A 24,856-nucleotide genomic window follows, 5' to 3' on the forward strand; every position below is an offset into this window, starting at 1 on the left:
CAGGAACTAATGGCCATTCTCTTCATGATACCGCCAAAATTTTGGATCAAATTAACCATTTTCCCATATTTTAATATTACACAAGAGTCAGATTTCTGGGAGAGAGGGTCTAAATTGGTCTAGGCAGGGTCATATAACCCCACCACTTGACCAAAGGACAATTTGGTTAATAGTCCTGTTTGCATTTGCATATTGTTTCTCCAAGGGAGGTTAGGGGATGTTACAGAAGGAGGAAAAATGAAAGTTGAGTAGGCAAAAATAACAGTGTGGTCCTTGGCTAGCCAACATACAATTCATTGTCATACATGCAATTTAAAAAATGTTCCAACCAACGTAATGAAATTACTGTGTATGTAACCGGAATATATTCATACCCTTTCCCAAAGGAGGGTAATGCAATGATCTAGTTAATCCAGTTAGCTTCAAGTCTAGGATATGTGGGTGCTATCTACTCTTCTTGCAGTTCTGTCAACCTATGAATTAAAAAAAAAAAAACGGAAATTTGACGTAGAGTACGTTAGTGGTGGAAGAGGAAAGCTAAGAGAAGAGGTTAATTTTAAACACACGTGATTCAGCAAGCAAGGAAATACAAGTAGAAGTAACAGTCTACCTTTGTCAACTGGTCACTTGGCTGCTGTAGCTTGTATTTATATTTTCTCTCTTCTATCTGTTACATTTCTTTATTTGCCAAGTATTTATCGAATAATTACTTTGTAACAGAGTGTATTCTAGGTGCTGTGGATACAATAGTGAATAAAACAAAGCCTCTCACCTTATGAAACTTTTTATATGATTAGGGAGACAGACAAACAAGTAAACAATAAAATAGCATTTACTTTATAATCATAGGAAATTACATGGGGAAAAATAAAGTTGGAGATAGAGGATAATGGGAATGGGGAAGGTAGGTAGCACTATTTTAAAGAAGGTGGTCAGGAAAGGAAGGCATTCTTGCTGTGCCAGTTGAGCAAAGACCTACCTAATGTGAAAGAGTCAACCATGACAAGATCTAGAGAAAGAACATTCCAGGGAAGGGGAGTTGAACTGCAGGTATGAAGGCGCAGAGTGTTTGAAGACCAGTATAGCTGGAGGAAGGTGAATGAGAGGGAGAGTTGGAGAGGTAGGTAGGGGCCAGATTAAAAAAAAAAAAAAAAAAAAAAGGGAATTCCCTGGTGGTCCAGTGGTTGGGACTCCACGCTGTCCCTGCCAAGGGCTGGGTTTCCCCTGGTCGGGGAGCTAAGATCCCGCAAGCCACTTGGGGTGGCCAAAAACAAACAAACAAACAAAAAAACCCCTATGCTTTCATCTAAGCATTTAAATCAAAATTTGAGAATTAAACAATGACTTAATAAGGCCCTGTAGTTTTTGTGTTTTTTTTTAACCACAGTAAGGCTGTTGGAGCCAAAGTGTGATAAGAAGCTATTGGAGGAATTTGTACAAAAGAGACTGTGTGGGTGTGAGGCAGGAAACAGAGAAAGCACTTCCAAGGCTATTGCAGTAGTCCAGCTGAAAGATGATATGGATTTGGAATAGGCTAGTAGAGTTGGAAAAGGTGAAAAATGATCGAATTAGTGCCATATATGAAAGGTAACACAGCAAGCTCTTCTGATGAATTGAATGTAAGGTGTGAGGGTAAAAGTGAACTCAAAGATGATGCCTAAGTTTTGAGCATGCTACCAAAAATAAAATGTATATATCATGACCAAGTGGATTTCATTCCAAGAATGTAAAGATGAGGCTTTTAGGTCTTCAACAAGATTCAGTACACATTCCTGATTTTTTTAAAACGTTGACAAAGTAAGAATGAGGGATACTTCCTTAACATGATAATTTCAACCCTAACATCAGCACTGCCAGCACCTTACTTCTGGGGAAACACTAGAGCAATTCTCCCTTAGGTCAGGAACCATGAGGAGGGGATACCTACTATCTCCTTTACTGTTGGACCATATTGGCCAGTATAGTCAAACAAGAAAAAACAACTAGAGGCATAAAAATTTTAAAAGAATAAATAAAGCTATCTCCATTTATAAATGACAAAGTAGACCTAGAAAACTCTAAATTATTAAATGAACACAAATAATAAAAAATCCATTAAGATAGCAGTTTATAAATTTAATATTGAAAAATCAATATCTGCCTAAATACAAACAATAACAAGTTAGAAGATATAATGGAGAAGAAATCCCCATTTACATTAGCAAAAAAAGATAAAATATATAGGAATAAATGTATCAAGAAATGTGCAAAATCGAAAGGAAGAACGCTTCAAAACACTCCTGAAAGACATAAAACTAGGCTCAAACAAATGGACAGATGTCTTTCGTAGCATAAAGATGTTAATTCTCCCCCAAGTTAATATATAAATTTAATGTGATCCCAATAAAAATACAAGTAGTTTTTTTCTGGAGCCGGACAAATTGTCACAGGTTAAGTTCCCTGGGAAGCTGACTCTGAGACAGTGATTAGTATCCAAGAGGTTAATTAGGGACAACTCTTGGAACCAACAGCGTAGGGAAGGAAAAGGAAGGGAGGACATCAGGACTGGGCAAAGGGAGAAGTAAAGCTGTGATGCAGCCTCAGAGAAACCTCAGGTGACCCTTTGGGGGGTAGTTCTTAAGATGGGATAACCCCCCAGAGCTGTCCCTACTTCAGGGGGATGTCTAGGCCTTTATATCCTTACAGCAGTCATTGAATGAAGGGCATTGTAGGAAGGGGTGGCACCACCTTGGACAAAGTGGCTCTCTTTAGCTGAAGTTGAATGCCTGCAGTGTTTCCAGGGCTCGGGTAAGAGCCTTTCCTTCCTGAAGGGTGACCTGAGTAGTGTGTTGCAGCGTCTATCACAACCCACTCCTTAACACTGTGTATTAGTTATCTATTGCTACATAACAAAGTAGCCTAAAGTTTAGCAACTCCAGCAAACCGAGAAGGTGGCATTTGAGGAAGACCTAACGGGAATGAGAAAGCAAGCCATGTGGATATCTGGAGAAAGAACATTCTAGGCAGAGGGAACAGCAAGAGCAAAGGCCCCGAGACCATGGTGTGCCTCATGTATTTGAGGAACAGCAGAAGGGGCAGGCAACTAGGGAACCAGCCCACGGAAGGCGTTCTCAGCCATTGAATTGGATTTTGAACTGAGCTGATTTTCAGAGGTGTCGTATGTGGGGTGAGAAAGAGAAGAGTCAAGGATGATGCCATGATTTTGGCCTGAAGAACTAGAATAATGGAGTTGCTGTTTACTGAGATGGCAAGAATTACTAGAGGGTCGAGCACAGGCTGGGAGGTGATAATGAGTTTGAGGCGCCTGTGTGTGACCTGTGGAGATGCCAGGGAGGAGGTGGATTTACAAGCCAGGAGCTCAGGACCTGCAGTTCCCAAGCGTGCCAGGCGGCCTTAAGCTTCTTTGCCTTCAGACATCCGGATCCCTGTGCCTAGAAATCTCTTCCTCTAGGAAACTTGTAGTCATACCCGTTTTACGTGTTACCAAGGAGGCCTTCCTGAGACCCTGTAGGCACAGTTGACCACTCTCTCCTCAGGTTGCCAGTCTATACCTGTTTTTGCCTCTTCCTTGTGATGTGGTTATTATTGCTTCACCTAGCATGTGTGTACTGAGGTGTCTATTACGTGTGCTGGGCACTGGGATAAAATAATGAATCAGGCAAAATCCCCATCCTTGCAGTCAGGGGTGCAGACAATAAATAATATTCAAGTAGTGATAAGTGCTGTAAAAGCATGTAAAACAGCGTGTGGGGTGCGTATCGAGCACTACTTGAGAGAGTCTGGTCAGAAAGGTCTCTCTGCTGAGGTGATATTTGAGAGAGCCCTGGAGGAGGTGAGGGCATCGAGCCATAAAAGACCTGGAGGAGCCACCAGCACAGGCACAGAGAACAGCCACAGTAAAGGCCCTGAGACAGGGAGGAGCTTGTTGTGTCCCCAGCAAGGCCATTGTGCCTGGAGGACTTTGGGAGGAGATAGGTCAGACAGGTGGGCAGGAGACCAGGTGATGGAGTGCCTGTGGATTTACTCTAAAGGTGAGAGGAAGCCACGGGATGGTTTTGAGCAGGGATTGGTATGCTCTGAGTTGTGTTTCAAAGAGATGATTATGGCTACTGTGTAGAGAATAGATGGTGGTAGGAGTAGGGAGACTCACAGTAGTCGGGGCAGGGGCAGGTGGTGACAGAAGAGGTGGTGAGCAGCAAGTAATGAATTGTTTGCAGGGGATGAAAAGGAGGAAACAAGAATAAAACTTTGATTTTTGGCTTGGGCAATGCATGTGGATGTCCTATTGAATTACCGTCTTCCTGTTAGGTTTAGAATATGAAAATCCAGAGTTTGTAGCATGGTGAAATGTCCTGCATGATCTTGTCTATCTCTGCCCTCATTCCCTGTCACTCTCCGCCTTCCCCACTAAAAGTCAGCTAAACTAAGTCAGCGCCTTGTCACCTTTCCACACACACGCTTCCGCCAGCTAAAACACTACCTCCTCAGAGACCTGCATCCACCAGCCCTGTTATTTTCCATCACAGAACTCTGGATTTTCGTTTGTAGCACTTGCCACAATTTGTAATTAAATCAGCATGCAAATATATAATTCCTGTTCCCTCCAGGAAACTGTAAGTTGCAGGGGAAAAGCGCTTTTTCTGCCTCTTTTTCCCCTAGAGCCTACACAGTGCCTGATGCATAGTGGGTGCTCAGGGCACATCTGTTAAGTGAGTGGGTGCCTGGGAGAACTCAGTCAGTGAGGTGATGATGGTAAGAGCTGGGAGACATTAGCGTGTCCCGAAATGCTTTCCAGGCTCTGCAGATGAGCAATGTGCTTGGACTTTATTCCTTTTTGAAGTGTCAGAGGACTAATAGCAGCCATTTGTTTTTAAAAATAAGTATTATACCTGGGATGTCTGGAAAACTTCAGTCATTTTCACTTCTGAGCTATATAGATGCCTCAGGATAGGATGCTTTTCCTTCACCACTGGGTCCCTGGAGCCCAGCGGAGTGATACCTAGCACCGCAGGACCGTGACACACACTGACTAACGCTCATTCATTCTTTCTCTCGAGGTCAACCTGAAGCGACCGTGTCCTTTCTGGGCAGAAGATGGCCATTGTTCAATAAAAGACTGTCATGTAGAGCCTTGTCCAGAGGTAAAATCAATTTTTTAAAAATTGAGAAAAGAAATGCTTTCTCTTAGACTTTTAGATAAGCACGAACTGTGCATTTTAGGCTAATGTCAAAGCATTTGGACTTGTCATCCAATTCATATGGTCTCAGCTCTCTTCTTTTTAACCAGATTACAGAAGATTTATTCTGTACTTGCCACCAAAATGGGTTTGAAGACAGTCTTTTATCCAGTGGTGTTGGTGACTGGATGTGGAAATATAGTCTGATTCTAAAATGGAGGCTTGTTCTAGGACTGGATCTGCAGTTGGCTCTTATTTCATGCTTTATTGAATCTGCATCTTGTTTCATGGGCAAAGAAAATGCTACTGGACCTTAAGTTTCAAATTTAGAGTGGGAATTAGAGTGCAAAAACTTGGGAAATTCAAGGCTTGGAGTTAGATCTTCCCTTGGTCTTGTTACATTGGGTGGGGGAAAAGGACTGTACTTATTAGTAAGGGAATGCTACATTTTAGACTTTGTTTTTTGACATCTAGCATAATTAATTATATTCCTCTTCAACAGTAATTAGTTATTTCCATTTTACTTTTTGCTTTTCTTACCTAACCAGTAAGTCTAGTTTTTTGCCTTTAAAAACAGGAAAAAAACATCTGAACCAATATCGTTTCTAAACAGAAAATTTTTAAAAAAATTATTTATGTTTTCCTTTAAGAATAAAATGTTTTCAGTTTTTAGTTTGAAATTATTTCAGACGTACAGAAAAGTTGCAAGAATAGTACAAACGATTCCCATATACTTTTTATCCAGATTCCCCAAATGTTAATGTTTATCAAGTTTGTTTTATTATTCCCTCTATATGTATATATTAATATTATTATTTTTTGAACCATTTAGGTATGTAACCAACATGATGATCTTTTACCCCTAAATACTGCAGTGTGTGTTTCTTTAAAAACAAGATTATTAACCACAGCATAATTAGCAAAATCGGGAAATTAACATTTCTGCAATACCAAAGTCTACTCTGTAGACCTTAAGCACACATCGCCAGTTGACTTAATAAGGTGCTTTCAGAGTAGCAGCAGCAGCAACAAACTTTCTGATCCAGAATCGTGCCTTGCATTTGGATGTCACATCTCTTTAGTCTTCTTTTAACCTGGAAGAGTCCCTCAGTATTTCTTTGTCTTTTGTTGTCTTGACTTTAATGAACTCCCTCCCGCCCTTCCTTCCTTTTTTCCTCCCTCCCTTCCTTAAAATACACCAGTTATTTTGTAGAATCCCCCTTATTTGGGGATTTCCTGGTCTTTCCTAATTATTAGATTAAGGTCATGCACTTTGGGCAGGTGCACCATAGAAGTGATGTGTCCTTCTCAATGCCATATCAGGAGACACATGATGTCATCTTGATCATGTGGTTATGGTGATGTTTGCCATACTTCTTCATGGTAAAGTGGGAAAATTTTTTGAGACTATGAAAATATCCCATCTTTTATCATATTTTTGCCATCATAAGTTTTAGCATCCATTAATGATTCTTGCCTGAATTAATTATTTATATGGTGGTTGTCAAATAGTGATTTTCTGATTCCATTTCTTCTACATTTATTAGTTGGCATTCTACTGCGAGAGCTTTTTCTTTATTTATTGTATGTTTATGTCAATGTATATCGTTACCATCATTATGTTTTTTAATAACAGCTTTATTGAGACATAATTCACATACCATAAAATTCACTCATTCTAAAGTGCACAATTCAGTGAGTTTTAGTATATTACAGAATTGTGCAACAATCACTACTATCTAGTTGTAATGCATTTTCATCACCCCAAAAAGAAACCCCTGCCCATTAGCGGTCACCCTCTTTCCTACTCCCTGCTGCTGGAAACCACTAATCCACTCTCTGTCTCTACGAATTTGCCTATTATGGACACTTCATGTGAATAAAATCATACAATATATGATCATTTGTGACTGGCTTCTTTTGCTTAGCATAATGTCTTGAAGGTCCATCCATGTTGTAGCATGTATCAGTACTTCATTCTATTGCTGAATAATATTCCATTGTATGGCTATACCTCATCTTGTTTATCCATCAGTTGATGGACATTTGGGTTGTTTCCACTTTTTGGCTACTATGAATAATGAATAAATAACCAGGCACAAATATTTGTGTGGACATATGTTTTCAATTCTCAAGTATACTTTGGAGTGAAATTGCTAGATCATATAGTAACTTTAACTCTTGAGGAACTGCCAAACTCTTACCATTGTGCTGTACAATTTTACATTGCCTCTAGCAATGTATGTATGATGGTTCCAGTTTCTCTACATACTTGTCAACACTTATACTGTCTTGTCTTTTATTGTAGCCATGCTTACAAATGGCATCTCATTTTGGTTTTGATTTGCATTTCCCTGATATCAAGCATCTTTTCAGGTGTTTATTGGCCATTTGTATATATTCGTCAGAAAAATGTCTATTCAAATCCTTTGCCCATTTTTAAATTGAGTTGCCTTTTTATTGCTCAGTTGTGAGAGTTACTTGGTTTTGCACAATATGTGTTTCTAAGTTGTTTTATGTTAAAATAATCAGTTATTTATTGTCTACAGTGGATTATCCTCTGTAGTCTTAAATTTCTAATAAGAATAAATGAAGGTGTTTATTTGCATGTAAATCCCCAACATAAGAAATCTAATATATGTATTTAAAAATTTCTGTCCCCTTCCCAGTGTCATTCTCTTTCCTTTCTTTCCAGAGATAAAAACTATCCCTTTATGTTGGTTCTTTCAACTAATGTGAGGATATTTGTATTTCTCTCTCTGGGGAAAATTCAGTAGGCGTTTCACATTGAACCCAAACTTGTCATGATACAGAGTTACAATTTGCATTCTGTAACTTGAAGTCTAATGTAATCGTGAGGCTCACTTAATTTTGTAATTTGCAGATTGCTTCATATTGTTAGTGGCAACAACAAGGTTTATTTTTATTTGATTTTAGTTATTAACTTTACATTTATCATTACTTTTTAAAAAATATTTATTGGCTGCGTCGGGTCTTAGTTGGGGCACGCAGGCTCAGTAGCTGTGGCTTGCGGGCTCTAGAGCGCAGGCTCAGTAGCTGTGGCGCACAGGCTTAGTTGCTCTGTGGCATGTGGGATCTTAGTTCCCTGACCAGGGATCGAACCGGCGTCCTCTGCATTGCAAGGCGGATTCTTAACTATTGGACCACTAGGGAAGCCCCCTATCATTACTCTTAATAATTCTTTTTTGTGATTTTTATGTTATTCATGATGATCATGTGTGGTGCCTATCCCCATATTTCTCAATAGCCTGTATTAAGATTTGCTTAAGTCAAGTTACTGCATTTACCATCAAACCTTTTAAAAAGCTGCTAGTACTTTGGTTTTAGCATATTTTATACTTGTTAGAGGACAACAGTAATGAGAGGGCATTTTAATAAGTATTCCATATTTTAAGTTCAGGGTCTGATAACTGTAACTGCTACATTTGACTTGAGTTTTATAGTTTTCCCTCTTCTGCCTTCTGTTAGTGGTGCTAGAAAACACTGAAATGATAAAATACTGGCAGCAAGTAACGTTTTAACTATATGATATTGGGGGGAAATTTCTTATCATTATTCTTATTTACATTCTTCAGCCTGACAGAAAAATATTTATTCTGAATATTTGACTAAATTTTATCTATGAAACATGAAAAAGTTTTAATGGGTAATTTGCAATTAATTTGATAGCCCATAGATTCAAATGTTGGAAATCAGTTCCCTGGGTTGATTAGAGGATCAGCCTGGGATTGCCTGCTTTCAGATATGATTTTTGCTTAAGATTGTGTTTGATAAACCAGTTGTAATAATTCATAGATTTATTTAAGCCTGAAACTAATTATTGGTTTTACAGAAAAGAAAGACCTATGTGAAGTTCTTACATTGGTAAACCCTAGATTACCTAGATTGGTAAGCCCTAGGTTAATCATATGAGCCAAGGAACCTTTTATTTTTAATCTTATTGAAGTGTGCTTGATCTACAATGTTGTTAATTTCTGCTGCGCAGCAAAGTGACTCAGTTATACGTATATATACTTTTTCATATTCTTTTCCGTTTTGTTTTTCTCGCAGGATATTGAATATAGTTCCCTGTGCTGTACAGTACGACCTTGTTGTTTATCCATCCTATATATACTAGTTTGCATCTGCTAACCCCAAACTCCCAGTCCATCCCTCCCCCACCCCCCCTTCCCCTTGGCAACCACAGGTCTGTCAAAGAACTTACTCTTGCTTTCTAGTATTAATTCAAAATTATCTAAATTTCAAATGTCAACTTAGAGCAGAAATTTAAATTAAGCATAATATGTTTCAAATAATTTTTAATTTTTAAAAAGCTTCTGTGGAAAGAAAGTTTATGGAAAAAGTGATTTCGCTAGGTTTTTTTTTAAACCTAAAAATTATATAACCTATTAATTACTGCATTGAGAGTTATTAGAGCTGATTTTGACACTCTTTGCTTCAGTTTTCTATACTATGATTTACAAGTCTGTAAATTGGGATAGTTCTTTACCTTTCACCTCAGGAGGTAGTATGAAAACAGAATTTGAATGAATGTATATTTTCTCCTCATGGACTAAATAAAATAGCCTTTGAATTAGAACAGTGGCATTAAAAATTCGTGAAGAAATCTCAAAAAATATAAAGATCATTTTCTAAATTTTTGTTTTTGTTCTTCTTTTAAGAGTAAAATTCCAGTTGGAATTAAAGCTGGGAGTTCTAATAAGGTGAGTCACTTTTCTTCATTAAATATTTCTGCTTTACATAGTGAAACTTGCCCCTTACTGCTTGGTGTAGTTGCTAAAGAGAACCATGATATGGTTAGTTGGGAATGGACACATTTTTGTCTGAGAATCCCAAATCCTTAATTTTGTAGCAAGCATTGAGGTGTAGTGTATTCTTTACAATTAAACTATATAGCTTCTTTTGAAATACTTTAGTTCTGTCTTTAGAACTTCTAGAATAACTATAAAGTACTGTAGTCAGTGCCAGTTTACCTAATCAACAGGCATTTTGTCAGGCATGTATTTTTACTATTCTGTTTCAGCTGTTTTCAGCTATTTCACTCATATTCAGGATTATATTGTATAGAGTAAACAATTATCAAGGTATTTTGAGCATAGTACTTTTCAGTGGCATTAAAAGGTTATCCTTTTCCTCTTATGGGGTATGTCATAATCTACTTGGCCATTCATATGTTTTTAAATAACAGTGTATTTCTAGTTTTTCACTATCATACATATGTAGTAAAGATCATCCTACCCTCTCTCTCTGCTTCCCTGTGCATCCTCTCTCCATTTTCTTGTGCTCTCTACCTTTGCAGTCTTTTGTTTGCGCTCCCTCTTTTATTTATTTTTGTTTCAGATCTACAATAAATAGGATAAAGACAATTGAAATCCCTTCTGAACTCCTTCCCAATCCCATTATATTTCCTCCCTCCCTAGAGCTAGCCACTTTGCTGAAGTTGATGTCTATCCTTCTGTGATACTTTTTCTTTTTATATTGTATTATATATGTATCCACAAGTAATATATAGATCTGTTATACGAAATTTTAAAAATTTTTTAATATTTTGTATTTCTTCAAGTTAAAAACTTTTTTTTTTTACTTTATATTTTTACGTAGTATTGTGCTTTTGAAATTTTGTCTCTGCTAATATATGTAGATTTTGTTAATTTTAATAGCTGTAAAATATTCAGTTGTATAGATATTTGTATAATTGTGTGAATACCCATTCCTCTGTTGATGGACATTTCAATTGTTTTCAGGTTTTTGCTATCACAAACAATGACGCACTGGCATCTTTGTCTTTCGTCGAATTGTGCACATATGTAAGAGTTTCTCTAGGTCTATATTTAGAAGTAAGATTGCTGGGCCAAAGGGGATGCCTATCTCAACATTACAAGAGAGTACCAAATAACTTTCTAAAGTGGTTTTTGTTTTTGTTTTTAAATGTTGCTCTGGATATGGATTCAGCAGTGGGACTGCTGGCTCAAGGGTTTATTCATATTTACAGCTCTACATAAATATTGTTAAATTACTTTCCCAAGAGGGTCTTCTCAGTTCACATCATCACCAACATACCAATGCAAATTGCTACATTTTTAATGTCTTTGCTTATTTATTAGGTGGAAATTTGTGACACATTTTCATTTGCATTTCTTCCATGTGTTAGGGATTCTGATAATAGGATGTATCTATATTTAGTATACATCATCATTGACAAATTGACTCTTCTGCCAAAGGAACCTGAAATAAAGACAAAGGTAATAATTGTTACTAAACTTACATATTATGAATTTCTTTTCAGTACTTGAAAGTGGCAAACAATACCAGAGAATTAGAAGATTGTGAACAAGCTAGTAAACTGGGAGCAATTAACAGCACATTAAGGTAAATTTCATTTTAGTAGTATTAAGAAAATATTCCCTTGTTTATTTATGTTAGAAATCTTTGGTTTTCCTTGTGATTTTGATTAAACATTAAAGTTTCAACTAATCTTTGAAAGGAAAAAGTTATTCTTTATCCTAAATTTCATGATAGCTTTGCTTCCTCTTAGCTGATTCGTTCTTAAATTTCTAAGTCATCAGTAATGACTATCAAAAAGGAAAAATTTAGGTGATTTCTCATTTAGCAGGGTTTATGGGTCCATTCTTCCTGATTATTATGGGAAAAGGAACTTGAATCTCTTAGTCTTTTTAAAATAGTAATTCAATCTGTATGTTACATTTTGAATGATAAAGGTTTCTGTTAACATAAACTGTTAACGGTTCATAGATTTTTTTTTCTGTTGACTTTTCTTCATTTGCTCTAAGTACAAACCTGCTTTTGAAGGCCAACATGAATAATTTGTAAGTGGTCTCAGATTATGCAGTATAAAATGACTGAGCAGATCTGCAGTTGTGAGTGGGGAAGGGAATATTACAGAAATTCTTTTTAATTTCCCTGTTAAGATTTGTCATTATGTACTATAATTGTTAAAGACAATAAAGTTAGTAGTTTTATGTATCTTATTTATTGATGAAAAATTCTAATATAGAAAAGTAGAAAGGATAATATAATAAACACCCATATATCCTCTACTCCAAATGAATAAATGTTAACATTTTCTACCATGTTTATGAGAAAAGAGAAATGCCAAAGATGAATTTGAAATCCCCTATGTTTATTCCCCAATCCTGTTTTCTTCCCTCTTTCCTTAGAGATAACTGAATTTGGTATGTATCCAAGTCCATGTTTTTGTTTTTAATTTATATATATATAGTTTGTGTATATGATTTTATTTTTCCTTTATGTAAATGATATAATGTGATAATTAACATTCTGCAACTCTCTTTTTACACTGCACATTTTGCTTTCTAGATATATCCATGTTAGAATGAGACAAATCTCTATGTTTTTTTAGCCGATAAATGGTTTTCATCATATAAATATGCCATATTTTGCTTATCTGTTCCCCTACTGATGGCCATTTAGGTTGTTTCAAATTTTTTACTTCTACAAATTGTGCCACCTTGAGCATCCTTGATAATGTTTTTTGTATACACTGGAAATAAAATTGCTGAACCCTAGGCTTGCCCTCTTGCAGCTGTTCTTCATATTGCCTGATGGCTTTCTAAAACACTTGTGTGGCTATGTATGGCCTCCAGCACTGAGAATTTGCTTTGTTCTCCACATCCTTGCCAAAAATTGGTAATGTTTGATAAGTGCAAAATAGTATCTCATTTTTGCTTAAGTATATTTTGTTGATTATTAGTGAGTTTGGGCATTTTTTCCTCTGTTTATTGGGCATTCCGGTTTCTTATTCATTCAACAAATGAACGCCTACAATATGCCAGGTGCTATTCTAGGATTATAGTGGTGTAAGTGGGAAACAAATTCCAGCCCTCCTGCAGCTTAATCCTAGTCAGAGATGCAAGAAACAAGTAAAGTTAGTGCTAAGTAATAAAATGATGATGAGTGCCAGGCAGAAAAATAATGCAGGGAAGAGGGAGAGAGAGGGCTAGGGGTGAAGGTGGTTGCACTGTTTTAAATTGTTGGTCCAAGAAGGCCAACAATTTGCCTGTGATAACAGGCAAAGCGCTCATGAAGGCCTGAGTCATAATATGGCTGCCTGGGCAGGTAGGGGGTGGGGAACAGTAGTCCAGGCATGCATATTGGTTAGTAAAAGGCCCTGAGGCCGAGCTTGCCTAGACTGCTTGAGGAAGCACAAGGCCAGTGTGGCTGGAGTACAGTGAATGAGGACAAAGCAATAGAAGACAAAATCCGAAGATGCTAGGGATGGGATGGGGCAGGAGTAGGGTGGGGTGGAGACCTTGTAGCCTCTTGAAGACACTTATTATGAATATTGCCTTTAAAACTGAGTGGAACGAAAAGTCATTGGAGGACTTTGAGAGAGTGTGTTGGGGAGCCAGGTGTTACGTCGTGGAAGCCTGCTTGACGTGGTTATTGTAGTCATCCTTGCAAGACGTGATGGTGGTTTAGTGTAGGCTGCGGTCATAGCAGCGGGAATGATGAGAGGTGGTCAGATTCTGGATAGGTTTGGAAGGTAGAGCTGAGAGTATTTGCTGAAGGATTGGATGTAGGATATGCAAACAGACAGGAGCCAAGAATGATTACAAGATTTGGTTGTAAAAAAAAATGGAGCTGCCATTTACTGAACTGGGGACACCTACCGGAGGAGCAAGTTTGATGGGAAATTTTAGTTCAACCTTGGACTTGTTAAGTTTGAGCTGCCTGTGAAATGTCCAGCAGGCAGTTGGATATACAAGTCTCAATTTCAGGGGAGGGGTCTGGGCTGGAGATAAAATGTGGGAGTCATTCAATGAATGTGTGATATTTAAAAACCATAAACCTGAGTGAGATTACCAAGGAGAGAATATAAATAGAGGAGTGATCCAGGGACTGGGCCTTAAGTTATCATAAGATGTTGCGGTAAATTGCCTGTTAATATTCTTTGCTATCTTTTCCTCCGTTGGGGAAGGGATGCATTTTAAAATTATTCTGTAGGCATTCTTCATATAATCTGATAATAATTCTTTGTTGCCTGTATGGGTTGTTAGGGCTTGTTTTTTAATTTTGCTTATGGATTTTTGTTGTTAAAAGTTTAAAAAATTAATAACTTCAGTTTAAGTTTAACACACACATAATAAAGTATACAAATCTTAAGTATAAAGGCTAATTTAATTTTACAAAGTGAACCAACTCTTTTAGCCACCATCCAGAACAATATACTTGCTACCCAGAAGATCACATTATGTACTTTCCTAGCCATTACCACCTTCCAGAGTTAATCATGAGTTTGAGTTATGTTAGTAAAGATTAGTTTTGCCCATTTATATACATGGAATAATATAGGTGTATTCTTTTGTATCTGGCTTATTTTATGCAACATTATGTTGAATAATACTATGCTGGATGTCTTGGCCATTTCACAAAATATTTAGGTGGATATTTGCTGGTACCTTTGGTATGCATTTCTGTGGAGAATATACCTAGGAGTGGAATTAAGAACTGTCAAATGGTTTTCCAAAATGATTGTACCAAAATACATTGCCGCTAGTAGTAGTGTACAGGAGTTCCTCATTCCACAACTTCTCCGACAATCGGTAGTGTAATTTGTTTTGTTTTGTTTTTTTTAAGGTAGAGGAATTGGGGACATTGTAAATTTATTTATTTATTTATTTATTTTTGGCTGTGTTGGGTCTTCGTTTCTGTGTGAGGGCTTTCTCCACTTGCGGCAAGCGGGGGCCACTCTTCATCGCGGTGCGTGGGCCTCTCACTATCGTGGCCTCTCCTGTTGCAGAGCACAGGCTCTAGAGCACAGGCTCAGTAGTTGTGGCTCACGGGCCTAGTTGCTCCGCGACATGTGGGATCTTCCCAGACCAGGGCTCGAACCCGTGTCCGCTGCATTGGCAGGCAGATTCTCAACCACTGCGCCACCAGGGAAGCCCTCGGTAGTGTCATTTTTAAACAGCTTTATGGAAGTGTAATTGACACACAATACACTGCACCTATTCAAAGTGTGCAATGTGATGTTTTGCCAGGTGTACATTCACAAAAATCAGCACAATCAAGATGGTTATGTCTACACTCCCCAGAGTTTTCTCATGCCCCAGTGTAATCCCTCCATCCCATCCCTTCCTGTCCCTGTTTCCCACTTCAAAGACGACTACGTTAACTCACAGCACTGTCTTGACAGAAAGCCCTAGGTTAAGCCCAGGAGATTCTTCTGTAAGTACCGTGGCATCCATCTTCAAACTGACTTTTAGAAAAGCTGGACTAGATGATCTCTAAGGTTCCTTATAACTTGTTTATAAACCAAGCTGGGCCAGCTCTATTAGCATTAGATTAACATTCCATATCTTTTCTGCTACCATGGCTTTAGGCAAGGGTTAGATGAAACAATCCAGAAAACTTCATCAAATAAGTGTGCTAAAAGTTCCTCTAAGTTAGTCATATTGCTAATAAGAAAATAGGCATTTATATCAAAATTGCTTTGTTCTTTACTATTTTCAGCAGAAGACTTATCTGATTAAACGTAACTGTAGTTACCATTTTAGCTCTAACTAGAACTTAGGCATTCTTGTTTTATGGCATCATATATTTCAACTGAGTCACCTATGATATAAAATTTTCCATTAACTTTTATGAAGTTAATTATATATTCCCATAGGAGAAAAAAAATCCCATGGTAAATTGAATTGGAAATTTTTATTGGTAAAGTTGTTGCAGTGCGACCAGACTTATATACTTCCTGCAGTCGTTACGCTATGCAGATGCAGCAGCTTCTCAAATACAAAATAAATTATTGGCTATGACAGTACCACATTTATGAATACCTGATTTATACTTGGTACATCATTTTTTTTTTTTTGCCTCATTTTTTTTCCTTTAGTGTAGGGAATAAAGATGGGTATATATGCTACCATCATGTATTTAAGACAGAGAAGGTCTGAATATAGGTTAAAGTGAATATAGGTCAAAGTTTATTTGAATGAGTGTAGTTGTTCCTTTGTCAGTTCTACAGGTCAGAAATCTTGATCATAGGACTTCCCTGGTGGTGCAGTGGTTAAGCATCTGCCTGCCAATGCAGGGGACACGGGTTTGAGCCCTGGTCTGGGAAGATCCCACATGCCACGGAGCAACTAAGCCCGTGCGCCACAACTACTGAGCCTGCGCTCTAGAGCCCGCGAGCCACAACTACTGAGCCCGCAAGGCACAACTACTGAAGCCCACGCACCTAGAGCCTGTCCTCTGCAACAAGAGAAACCACCACAATGAGAAGCCCGTGCACCACAACGAAGAGTAGCCCCCGCTCGCCACAACTAGAGAAAGCCTGCGCATGGCAATGAAGACCCAACGCAGCCAAAAATAAATAAATAAAACAAATAAGTTTATTAAAAAAAAGAGAAATCTTGATCATAGATTGTGTTAAATGTGACGTAATGTGTAAAATGAATGATATACTGTGATGAAAGTGACATTGGTGTTACTAGGGAATAGCACATTGGATGGAAGATCCTAGAAATGCATTTTTTAGTATTTTGGGTTGTATAAGTAGAGAAGCAATATAAATTAAAAGAATTATGAAAGTAAACTTAATTCCTACTTTAGGAAAAAATAATACATAGTTAACTGCAATTTCTAAGTCAACTAAAAAGACCATCCTGAATTTCGTGTTTAACTACATCTTATATATATTTGTAAATTAGTTTTCTGGTCAAAGTAGTTATCATTGAACTAGGGCTAAAATAGTTTTAATATAGTTAAGAAATATAAATCACTCACAGAAATAAATATCTGTCTTTTGTATAACTTGTTTTAATCATTCCTTCATGTGACTGCTAACTGAATTTGTAACACCATCTAATTAATAAAGACGTGATCTCAGATTATCTATTTTTAGTACACTAGAATACAGTGTTAAAGTTTTCAACTCCAGATTTAATCCTTTTTCTTTTTTATTCCTCCTTCCCATAGTAATCAAAGCAGAGAAGCTTTCATTGACTGGGCAAGATATGATGATTCACAGGATCACTTTTGTGAACTTGATGGTAATAAAAGAAACTATTGTAATTACATTATTTTAACTTTAACCCTTTTAAGACCCTTAAATCAGTGAAGTTACAGTCAGAGTTATAGCTTAAAGACACAGGATGTTGTATGTGGATCTTATTATTCATAATGGTGTTTATTGAGAACCGCTGTTCCAGGCCCTGTGCTAAGTGCCTTAAGTACATTATTTCTTAGCTTTACAACTACCCTAATAGGTGTGTATTATTTTATATCTGGGGAAACTGAGTCTCAAAAAGACAAAGTAACTTGCCCAAGATCGCACAGTAGCAAGAGGCTGAGACAGGATTCAATCCCAGATCTGACTGAATCCCAAACCTGTCTTCTTTCCATTGTGACATCCCACCTCCTATGGACCTCTAATTCAAGCCACTTAGTTATGGGTCTGTGACCATGTTATAGAAATGTTCACACTCGAATTAGTTGGAGGTCTCAACAAACTAACATAAAGACATCTTCCGATATCGTGGAGGACTCTAATTTGACTTCCCCACAGCCCTCTTTCCAAGAGTCCCCTGGAATGGAACAAATGGTAGTTCAGTAATAACTACCACTTCTTTTAACAGAAGATAATTGACGTGACTCAAAATTTTTTATCTATAGGAGAATACTCCCAGTAATTGTGTTGAGTAGGCTTAAGTCATTCATTTGGCCTCTCTTTACCTTTTACCTTGGTATTGTTACTTTGTGATGGTAGAAAAGAATTTGGGGTTCAACCATGCATAACTGAAAACAAGAAGCAGAAGTTCTTCTGAATTTTTAAAGCATCTAGCGTGGTTTGCTTTCTAAAGATTTTTAAAAGATTCTTATGTAGAATTGTGTTTTTAATGCAGTCTGTAATGGAATAAATTACAGGTCGCTTCTACAATAGTATGGTAAATTGAGAAGATGCTGGGAGAGGGAGTGTTATTACCATGTTTTATATGGTTTCAGCAAGGAAATTGTTAAGACATCTGAACAAAGTTTTTTTCGATATGATAATGGGCAATTCATAAATACCCCTATTATGGTATTTAGAATTGGCAACGGTTTTTTCAGAGCAAGCCGTTGTACCTGGGTAAGCACTCACATGGCTGACTACTCTTTCATTTGCTTTTTGGTTGTCAATCTAATTATATTTGAGTGTTTAACACTCATAGTCACTTCTTTCCAACTTCTTATGTATTCTTTTATTAAAATATTCTGGATAGTGCTTATTTAACAGGTTTTCAGATTAAAAAATCATTTCTGTGAATATATATTTCTCTTTAGGTATTTAGTAAAAAATACTACTCAATTGTAGAGTTTACTTGCTATGATTAAATTGATGTGTTCTATTACCTGTCATCAGTATAAATAGTCTTAATTAATTTTTCAATAGTGGCTTCTTAAATCGTAAAAGTGGAAGAGGTGTCCTATAAAAATTTCCATAAAATCATCCTTTAAAATTTTTAGGATTACATATTAAAATAACTAGTTGTTTTTATATTTTTAAAATTAATTAATTAATTTTTGGCTGCGTTGGGTCTTCGTTGCTGCGTGTGGGCTTTCCTTAGTTGTGGTGAGCGGGGGCTACTCTTTGTTGTGGTGTGCAGGCTTCTCACTGTGGTGGCTTCTCTTGTTGCGGAGCATGGGCTCTAGGCGCACGGGCTTCAGTAGTTGTGGCACGTGGGCTCAGTAGTTGTGGCTCGTGGGCTGTAGCGCGCAGGCTCAGTAGTTGTGGCGCACGGGCCTAGTTGCTCCGCGGCATGTGGGATCTTCCCGGACCAGGGCTCGAACCCGTGTCCCCTGCACTGGCAGGCGGATTACTAACTGCTGCGCCACGAGGGGAGCCCCTGTTTTTATATTTTATGTAATTCTTAAACACGTGAAACCATGCTACTAGTTGGATTACCACGATTCTCCTGGGTAGTAATGTTCATGTGTGTCCCAAAGATTTTTACCTACCGTTTAAAAAAAATACTATCAGAGTAGCTTTGGAGTCATTGTTTAGTTATTTCAGTATTCTAAAATCATTAGATTAGGGACTTCCCTGGTGGTCCAGTGGCTAGGACTCTGTGCTCCCAGTGCAGGGGGCCTGGGTTCGATCACTGGTCAGGGAACTAGATCCCGCATGCTGCAACTAAGACCCGACGCAGCTAAATAAATAAATAAATATTTAAAAATAAAATAAAATCATTAGATTAAAACAAAAAATCTAAAGAATATTCACCCCAGTTTATTGGAATATAGTCAAACACCCCTGCTCTCTGCTGTTTTGTTTTTGGTTTTGTCATTATTTGAAAGGAAGATGATCCTCATAGATCAAATAATAGGTTTCTAAATAATTCAGTGGTTTAAGGTAAGCTGCTCTCCCTACCTCTATTTTTTTTTTTTTTTTTGATATTGTTGTTATGCATGGCTTGCTGCTTCCTTTGCTTCAGGTTTCTGCTCAAATGTCACCTCCTCAGAGAAGCCTGCTGTCATAAAAGAGTAACCACTTTCACGCTCTATCTCTTTGCACTGCTGCCTGCTCCCAGAGTACTAAGAACTATGTGAGAAACATTATTTAGTTTATCTGTGTGTTGTCTGTCTTCATCTAGATTGTGAGCGACTTGAGAGCAAGGACCATGTCTTTTTCTTCACAACTGTATCCCTAGTACCTAGAACACTGCCTGGCCATGGTTCATGCCCAGTAAATATTTGCTCAATGAAGTAGTTAGTTCATAAATAACCTGAACAGTGTGATAGACTTTTACTTTTATTTTTTCCCTTAAAACAGGTTCATTAATACATTAAAAATATTGCTTAAAACACTAGTTTCTAAATCTGGCTGTGTATCAGAATTACTTGGATGCTTTATAAACTATAGATTCTCCTTGACTGAGGAAATTATGTTTTAATTGTGAGTTAGTAGCAGTTTGGGGTAGCAGTTGGAGATGGAGGCTTGTAGACTCAATCCTGAGTCCGTAAGCTAATATTTTTTGTCTGTGTCCATAAGCAAAAAGCTTGCACGCTAAGCTGTCCTCTGCAACCCTTACGTATTAAGCGATGTGTGGGTTAGAAGGTGGGAAGGACGCCTGGCACGGTGGAGCGTGCAGTGTGGCCTCGTAACACTGACACTAAATCAGGACAGTGAAAAGAAACTTCAGCTGGGGAAAAAAGGTGTACTGAGGAGGAGGAAGACATATCGGTTCAAGTTGATGAATTCCCAGAATTAGGTATTTTGATTCAGTAGAAATTCTTTGAATCCTTAGGTGTTGGTTCGCATGGCCAAAAAGAAAGAATAACTTTGGAGCAGGTTTGTAGAGGGGGAAAAAGAGAAAACTTTTTGAGGGGAGGACTTAGTGTAGGGATCCAAGAGCATTACCTGAACGTATGGTACAGCTGTACAAATGGAAAGAAGTTATCGTTTGGGAACAATTTAATTATGATCATGTCACAGGTGGCCCTGGGACTAAGGATGGGTGTGTGTGTTTATAGGGAACCTCAGCCTGTGTATGCTTTCTCCCACATACGTTCCTCACTGTGGGTGTCATGAAATTCTTGTCAGTATAGGTCAGGGGTTGACAAACTTTTTCTTCTCTAAATGGGCAGACAGTAAATATTTTAGGCTTTGTGAACCATGTGGTCTCTCTTGCAGCTACTCAACTCTGCCGTAATAATGTGAGAGTGGCACATAAGCAAATGAACATGACTTGTGTTCCCATAAAACTTTCTTTACAAAAGTACACAGCAGACCAGACTTGGCCTGTGGGCCATAGTTTGCTGATACGTTCTGTAGGTTAACAAAACACCTTTTTCATGATTTGAAAAAGTATAAAATTTTTTAAAACAACTTTTGATTTGGGAATTAAGGGAATACACACTAAGAACATTAAGAACGTAAGTTTACTTAAGTACTTTAAAAACTGATATAATTGATTTTACTCATGTGACTTTCTACTCCCTTAGAGTATATTTTAAATCCATGTACTTTAATATTTGAATCCAGGGTTTTTTTTTTTTCTTTGTTGGTTGTTTAGTTTAATTGGGCGAAGAGGTTGATACTAATTCAGTCTTCACATTCATAAATGACTGTATGTAAGTGTAGGCTTATGTGCGTGCACACACGTTCTTTATACACGTGTATATACATGTATATGTCTGGGTACATATTTAATTAGTATTTCTAAAGCTTATATACATAACTGAGTCAATTTTGCAAGTGAACTTAATTGAGAACAACTCAAAGAAATTTAAAATATATAACAGAAATTAGTGAATTGTAAAACTTAAAATTTTACTGTAAAATCCATATTTTATTAACTAAATGATTTGAATTTTTATTTTTCAATTAAGATTTTTTAAATTATTGTTTTAAGTCCTGATCAATAAATGTCCTTCGACAGTTTCTGTTCATCCATCTGTAAGTTAACGTTTTCTGTGCTTTAACTTATTTAGTGGGATATCTATGTAATGTTAGTGCTGGAAATAGAGCCAGGATTCTTCAAAATCATGTTTTCATTGTCTGTAAGTTAGACACCACTCATTTAGTAATGATAAGTTATGATTATCTTTGTACTCTTTATACATCACAAAAGTATCGGGTGGTTTTTGAAAGGCATGGACCAGGATGCTGGGTTTTTTCCCTTAAGATTATGGATCATCTCAATCTATGGTCACTGAACGGCCAATGAATATTTTTGACTGATAGGTAATGAAAGCGAGAGGGGCCGTATTTTAATGACCATGTTTGTCCCTGTTTCAAGGCAGGTGTCTATATACCATTGATTTAATACCGTGACACCAAAAATTAGGAAACATTTACATAAAAGAATACATCCATGCCAACATACATAGCATTTCAGCTTATAGGTGGTATTAGCATAGATTTGTGAAGCATAGTCATTATAATTTTTCTGTAGATAGCAAAGCGTGTGCTTCCCTTTTCTACCCAGAATGTGACCATTAAGACCACTTTTCTTTATCTTTTGTATCCCGCAGAGATCTCTATCAAAATGTTGTCCAAATAGTGGAGATCTAGTAAATACTAATTTGAGTTTCAACACAGAAAATGGTTATTTAATTTTAAATGTGTTAATAAATTCTTGAAGTTGTGCCTACTTACCAATATGTTAACCAATTAATATGTTAACCAATATATTAACATTGGTAAAAATAAATTTGTAACTTTTTTTTTTTTACTACAACATTGTGTAACTCTATGAATGATCGAATTTGAATCACAAAATTACTGCACCATTTACTTCCTAAGTCCAAGCAGAAAGTATCAGGGAAATTTTTTTTTTTTTTTTTTTTTTTTTTAGATACAATATATGCAAACAAAATAAATGTTTCAAGTATGTGTTTAGGTAGATATATACTTAGGGGGGCAATCACGTAAAATATTAAGAACAGGTTATGATTCTGTTAGGTCTTTTCAGTCCTAGTGGTTAAAACTTAAGAAATGATTAATGCCTCTAATAAGGGTAAAGCCTGTTACATTACGTAAGAGGGCGTTGAGCGTCCAAAAGAAAGGGAGCAGTTATTTTTCCTCTCTCAAGTTCAAGTTATTATAAGTCCTGGGTCAAGGACAGTCACAAGTGTGCTAACCACTCTACCATTTAAGTTGGAGATGACTTGAAAGCGTAGCATTTCTCTGAAACCTTTGGATAGTCCTGTTTGCTTTGTAATGGTAAATTTTAGATAAATAGTGAAATGTGGATGGTTTTATGAATTGTTTCTTGTTCAGATGAGAGATCTCCAGCTGCTCAGTATGTAGACCTTTTGTTGAACCCTGAGCGTTACACTGGCTATAAAGGGTCCTCTGCGTGGAGAGTGTGGAACAGCATCTACGAAGAAAACTGTTTCAAGTAACTGGAGGGGGTAGGGGAAGGAGGAGGATTGACTAGAGGGAGGGTGGAAGAAGGGGAATACTTGTTTCTCTTGAAAAAAATGACATCAAAATGTCAAACCATTTTACGTTTGAGTTTTGTATTTTCTTTTTCAGGCCTCGATCTGTTTATCGTCCTTTAAATCCTCTGGCACCCAGCCGAGGTGGGTTTTTGGTACATTTTCATGCTTTTAGAAATTGTTTACAAGATACCTTTGTAATTATATGTTGAGAAAATTTTCAACTATTTTATATTTTTGCTTAATTTGAATGATCAAAAGTATAAGATTAGTTCATAGTTAGGTCTCAAGATTTCCACGTTTTATATAATTACTGTCATTTATTGACTGCCTGATATGTGCCAGGCCCTAAACTAGGAGCTATATACAAAATAAATTAGAATATATGAGCAATCCATATATATTAGAGGTTCCTGGGGAACTGGTAAAAATCTGAATGCCCAGGCCCTGTCCCATACCAGTTGTCACAGTCTTTGGAATTCGGACCCAGGCGTTGGTTTTTTTTTAAGCTCTCCATATGATTCCAGTATGCAGCCACTTTCAGAACCAGTGGCTCATAGCGTGCTTCTCCGACTTCAATACGCATACAAATCGCCTAGGAGCCTTGTTAAATGCAGGTTCTGATTCTGTAAGTCGTGGGTGGGACTCCCAGGTGATGCCCAAGTGCTGATGGATGCACGGCACTCCGATTCAGAAGGCGGCAGAGAAGTACCAGAAAGTTAGGTTGCCACTTTGCCACGTCAGGCTGTTGAGCGCACGAAATGTGGCTGGTGTGAAACTAAATTTTACATTTTATGTCGTTTTAGTTCATTTCAATTTAAAAACTGAAGCAGTATAAAATATTTTTGCCATTAAAGAGAACCTGATTGTTTTGGTAGAACTACTTTAACCCTTGCATCACAAAACAACTTGTTGATGTACTGCAGTGCATGTATACCTTTTACTTTTTAAAATGTGGATATTAGAAAACATTACAAATTTTTATTAGAAAAAAATTTTAATTACATACATGGCTGTTGTTATAGTTCTACGGGACAGCATTGTCGTACATAGTTGGAGGTTATTCAATATAAAATTATTAGGCATATCCTCAATCGATTCTCAACGAGGACTCAAAGCCTGGGAGCAGCCCTGTGATTGACGTGCCATTCTAATGCTTTCTTTAGACCAGGATTGATTTAGGAGCTTGAATTTCCTGGTCTAGAGTCATCTCTTTAGGCATTTCTCAGAACCGGAGAGACTTAGGACGTTTGAATGAATGGGCTGCTCTCAGATGTGTGCTCACAGTATGGCCGATAGTCTTCCCAAATTCATCCTGAAATGGCTTGGGCAAGATAATCGGGGTGTGAAGAAGGTGTGCATGGCTTCTTACCCTTTGCCTCTTTTACTACTTTTACCTCATAACTTTTCCATTTTCAACTTAAATGTTTTTATTATACAAGATGTTATAAAAATTGAAACAATGCAAAAGTTACATAAAGTAAAAAGGGAACGCTTCCCCCACCCCTACCTGCCCCCACACACTTTTTCTTTTCCGTAGTACAGAGTTTGGAAGGTATCCTTTCAGACCTTTTCTATGATCACTTACTCTTTTTTTTTTTTTAACATCTTTTTTTTTGGCTGTGCTGGGTCATCGTTACTGTGCGCGGGCTTTCTCTAGTTGTGGCGAATGGGAGATACTGTTCGTTGCAGTGTGCAGGATTCTCACTGTGGTGGCCTCTCGTTGCGGAGCACGGGCTCTAGGCGTGCAGGCT

At 37.4% G+C, this 24,856-nt stretch overlaps 1 protein-coding gene across 4 annotated transcripts in view; it reads left to right on the top strand.

Annotated features, from left to right (window-relative positions):
- The window catches only part of ERO1B (endoplasmic reticulum oxidoreductase 1 beta), an 84,342-nt gene that overhangs the window by 14,358 nt on the left and 45,128 nt on the right, over positions 1-24,856 (top strand). For 3 of the 4 annotated variants that reach the window (XM_082407676.1, XM_082407677.1, XM_082407678.1), the window contains exons 3-8: positions 5,058-5,141; positions 9,860-9,901; positions 11,485-11,567; positions 17,157-17,230; positions 22,942-23,062; positions 23,200-23,246. In XM_082407676.1, coding sequence (XP_082263802.1) covers positions 5,058-5,141; positions 9,860-9,901; positions 11,485-11,567; positions 17,157-17,230; positions 22,942-23,062; positions 23,200-23,246 — 451 coding nt within the window. The remainder of the gene's footprint in view (positions 1-5,057; positions 5,142-9,859; positions 9,902-11,484; positions 11,568-17,156; positions 17,231-22,941; positions 23,063-23,199; positions 23,247-24,856) is intronic. The other variant, XM_082407679.1, reaches the window with a different exon arrangement.

This window comes from Balaenoptera borealis, assembly GCF_965194805.1.
Source record: "Balaenoptera borealis genome assembly, chromosome: 10".
In the NCBI taxonomy this organism is placed as follows: Eukaryota; Metazoa; Chordata; class Mammalia; order Artiodactyla; family Balaenopteridae; genus Balaenoptera; species Balaenoptera borealis.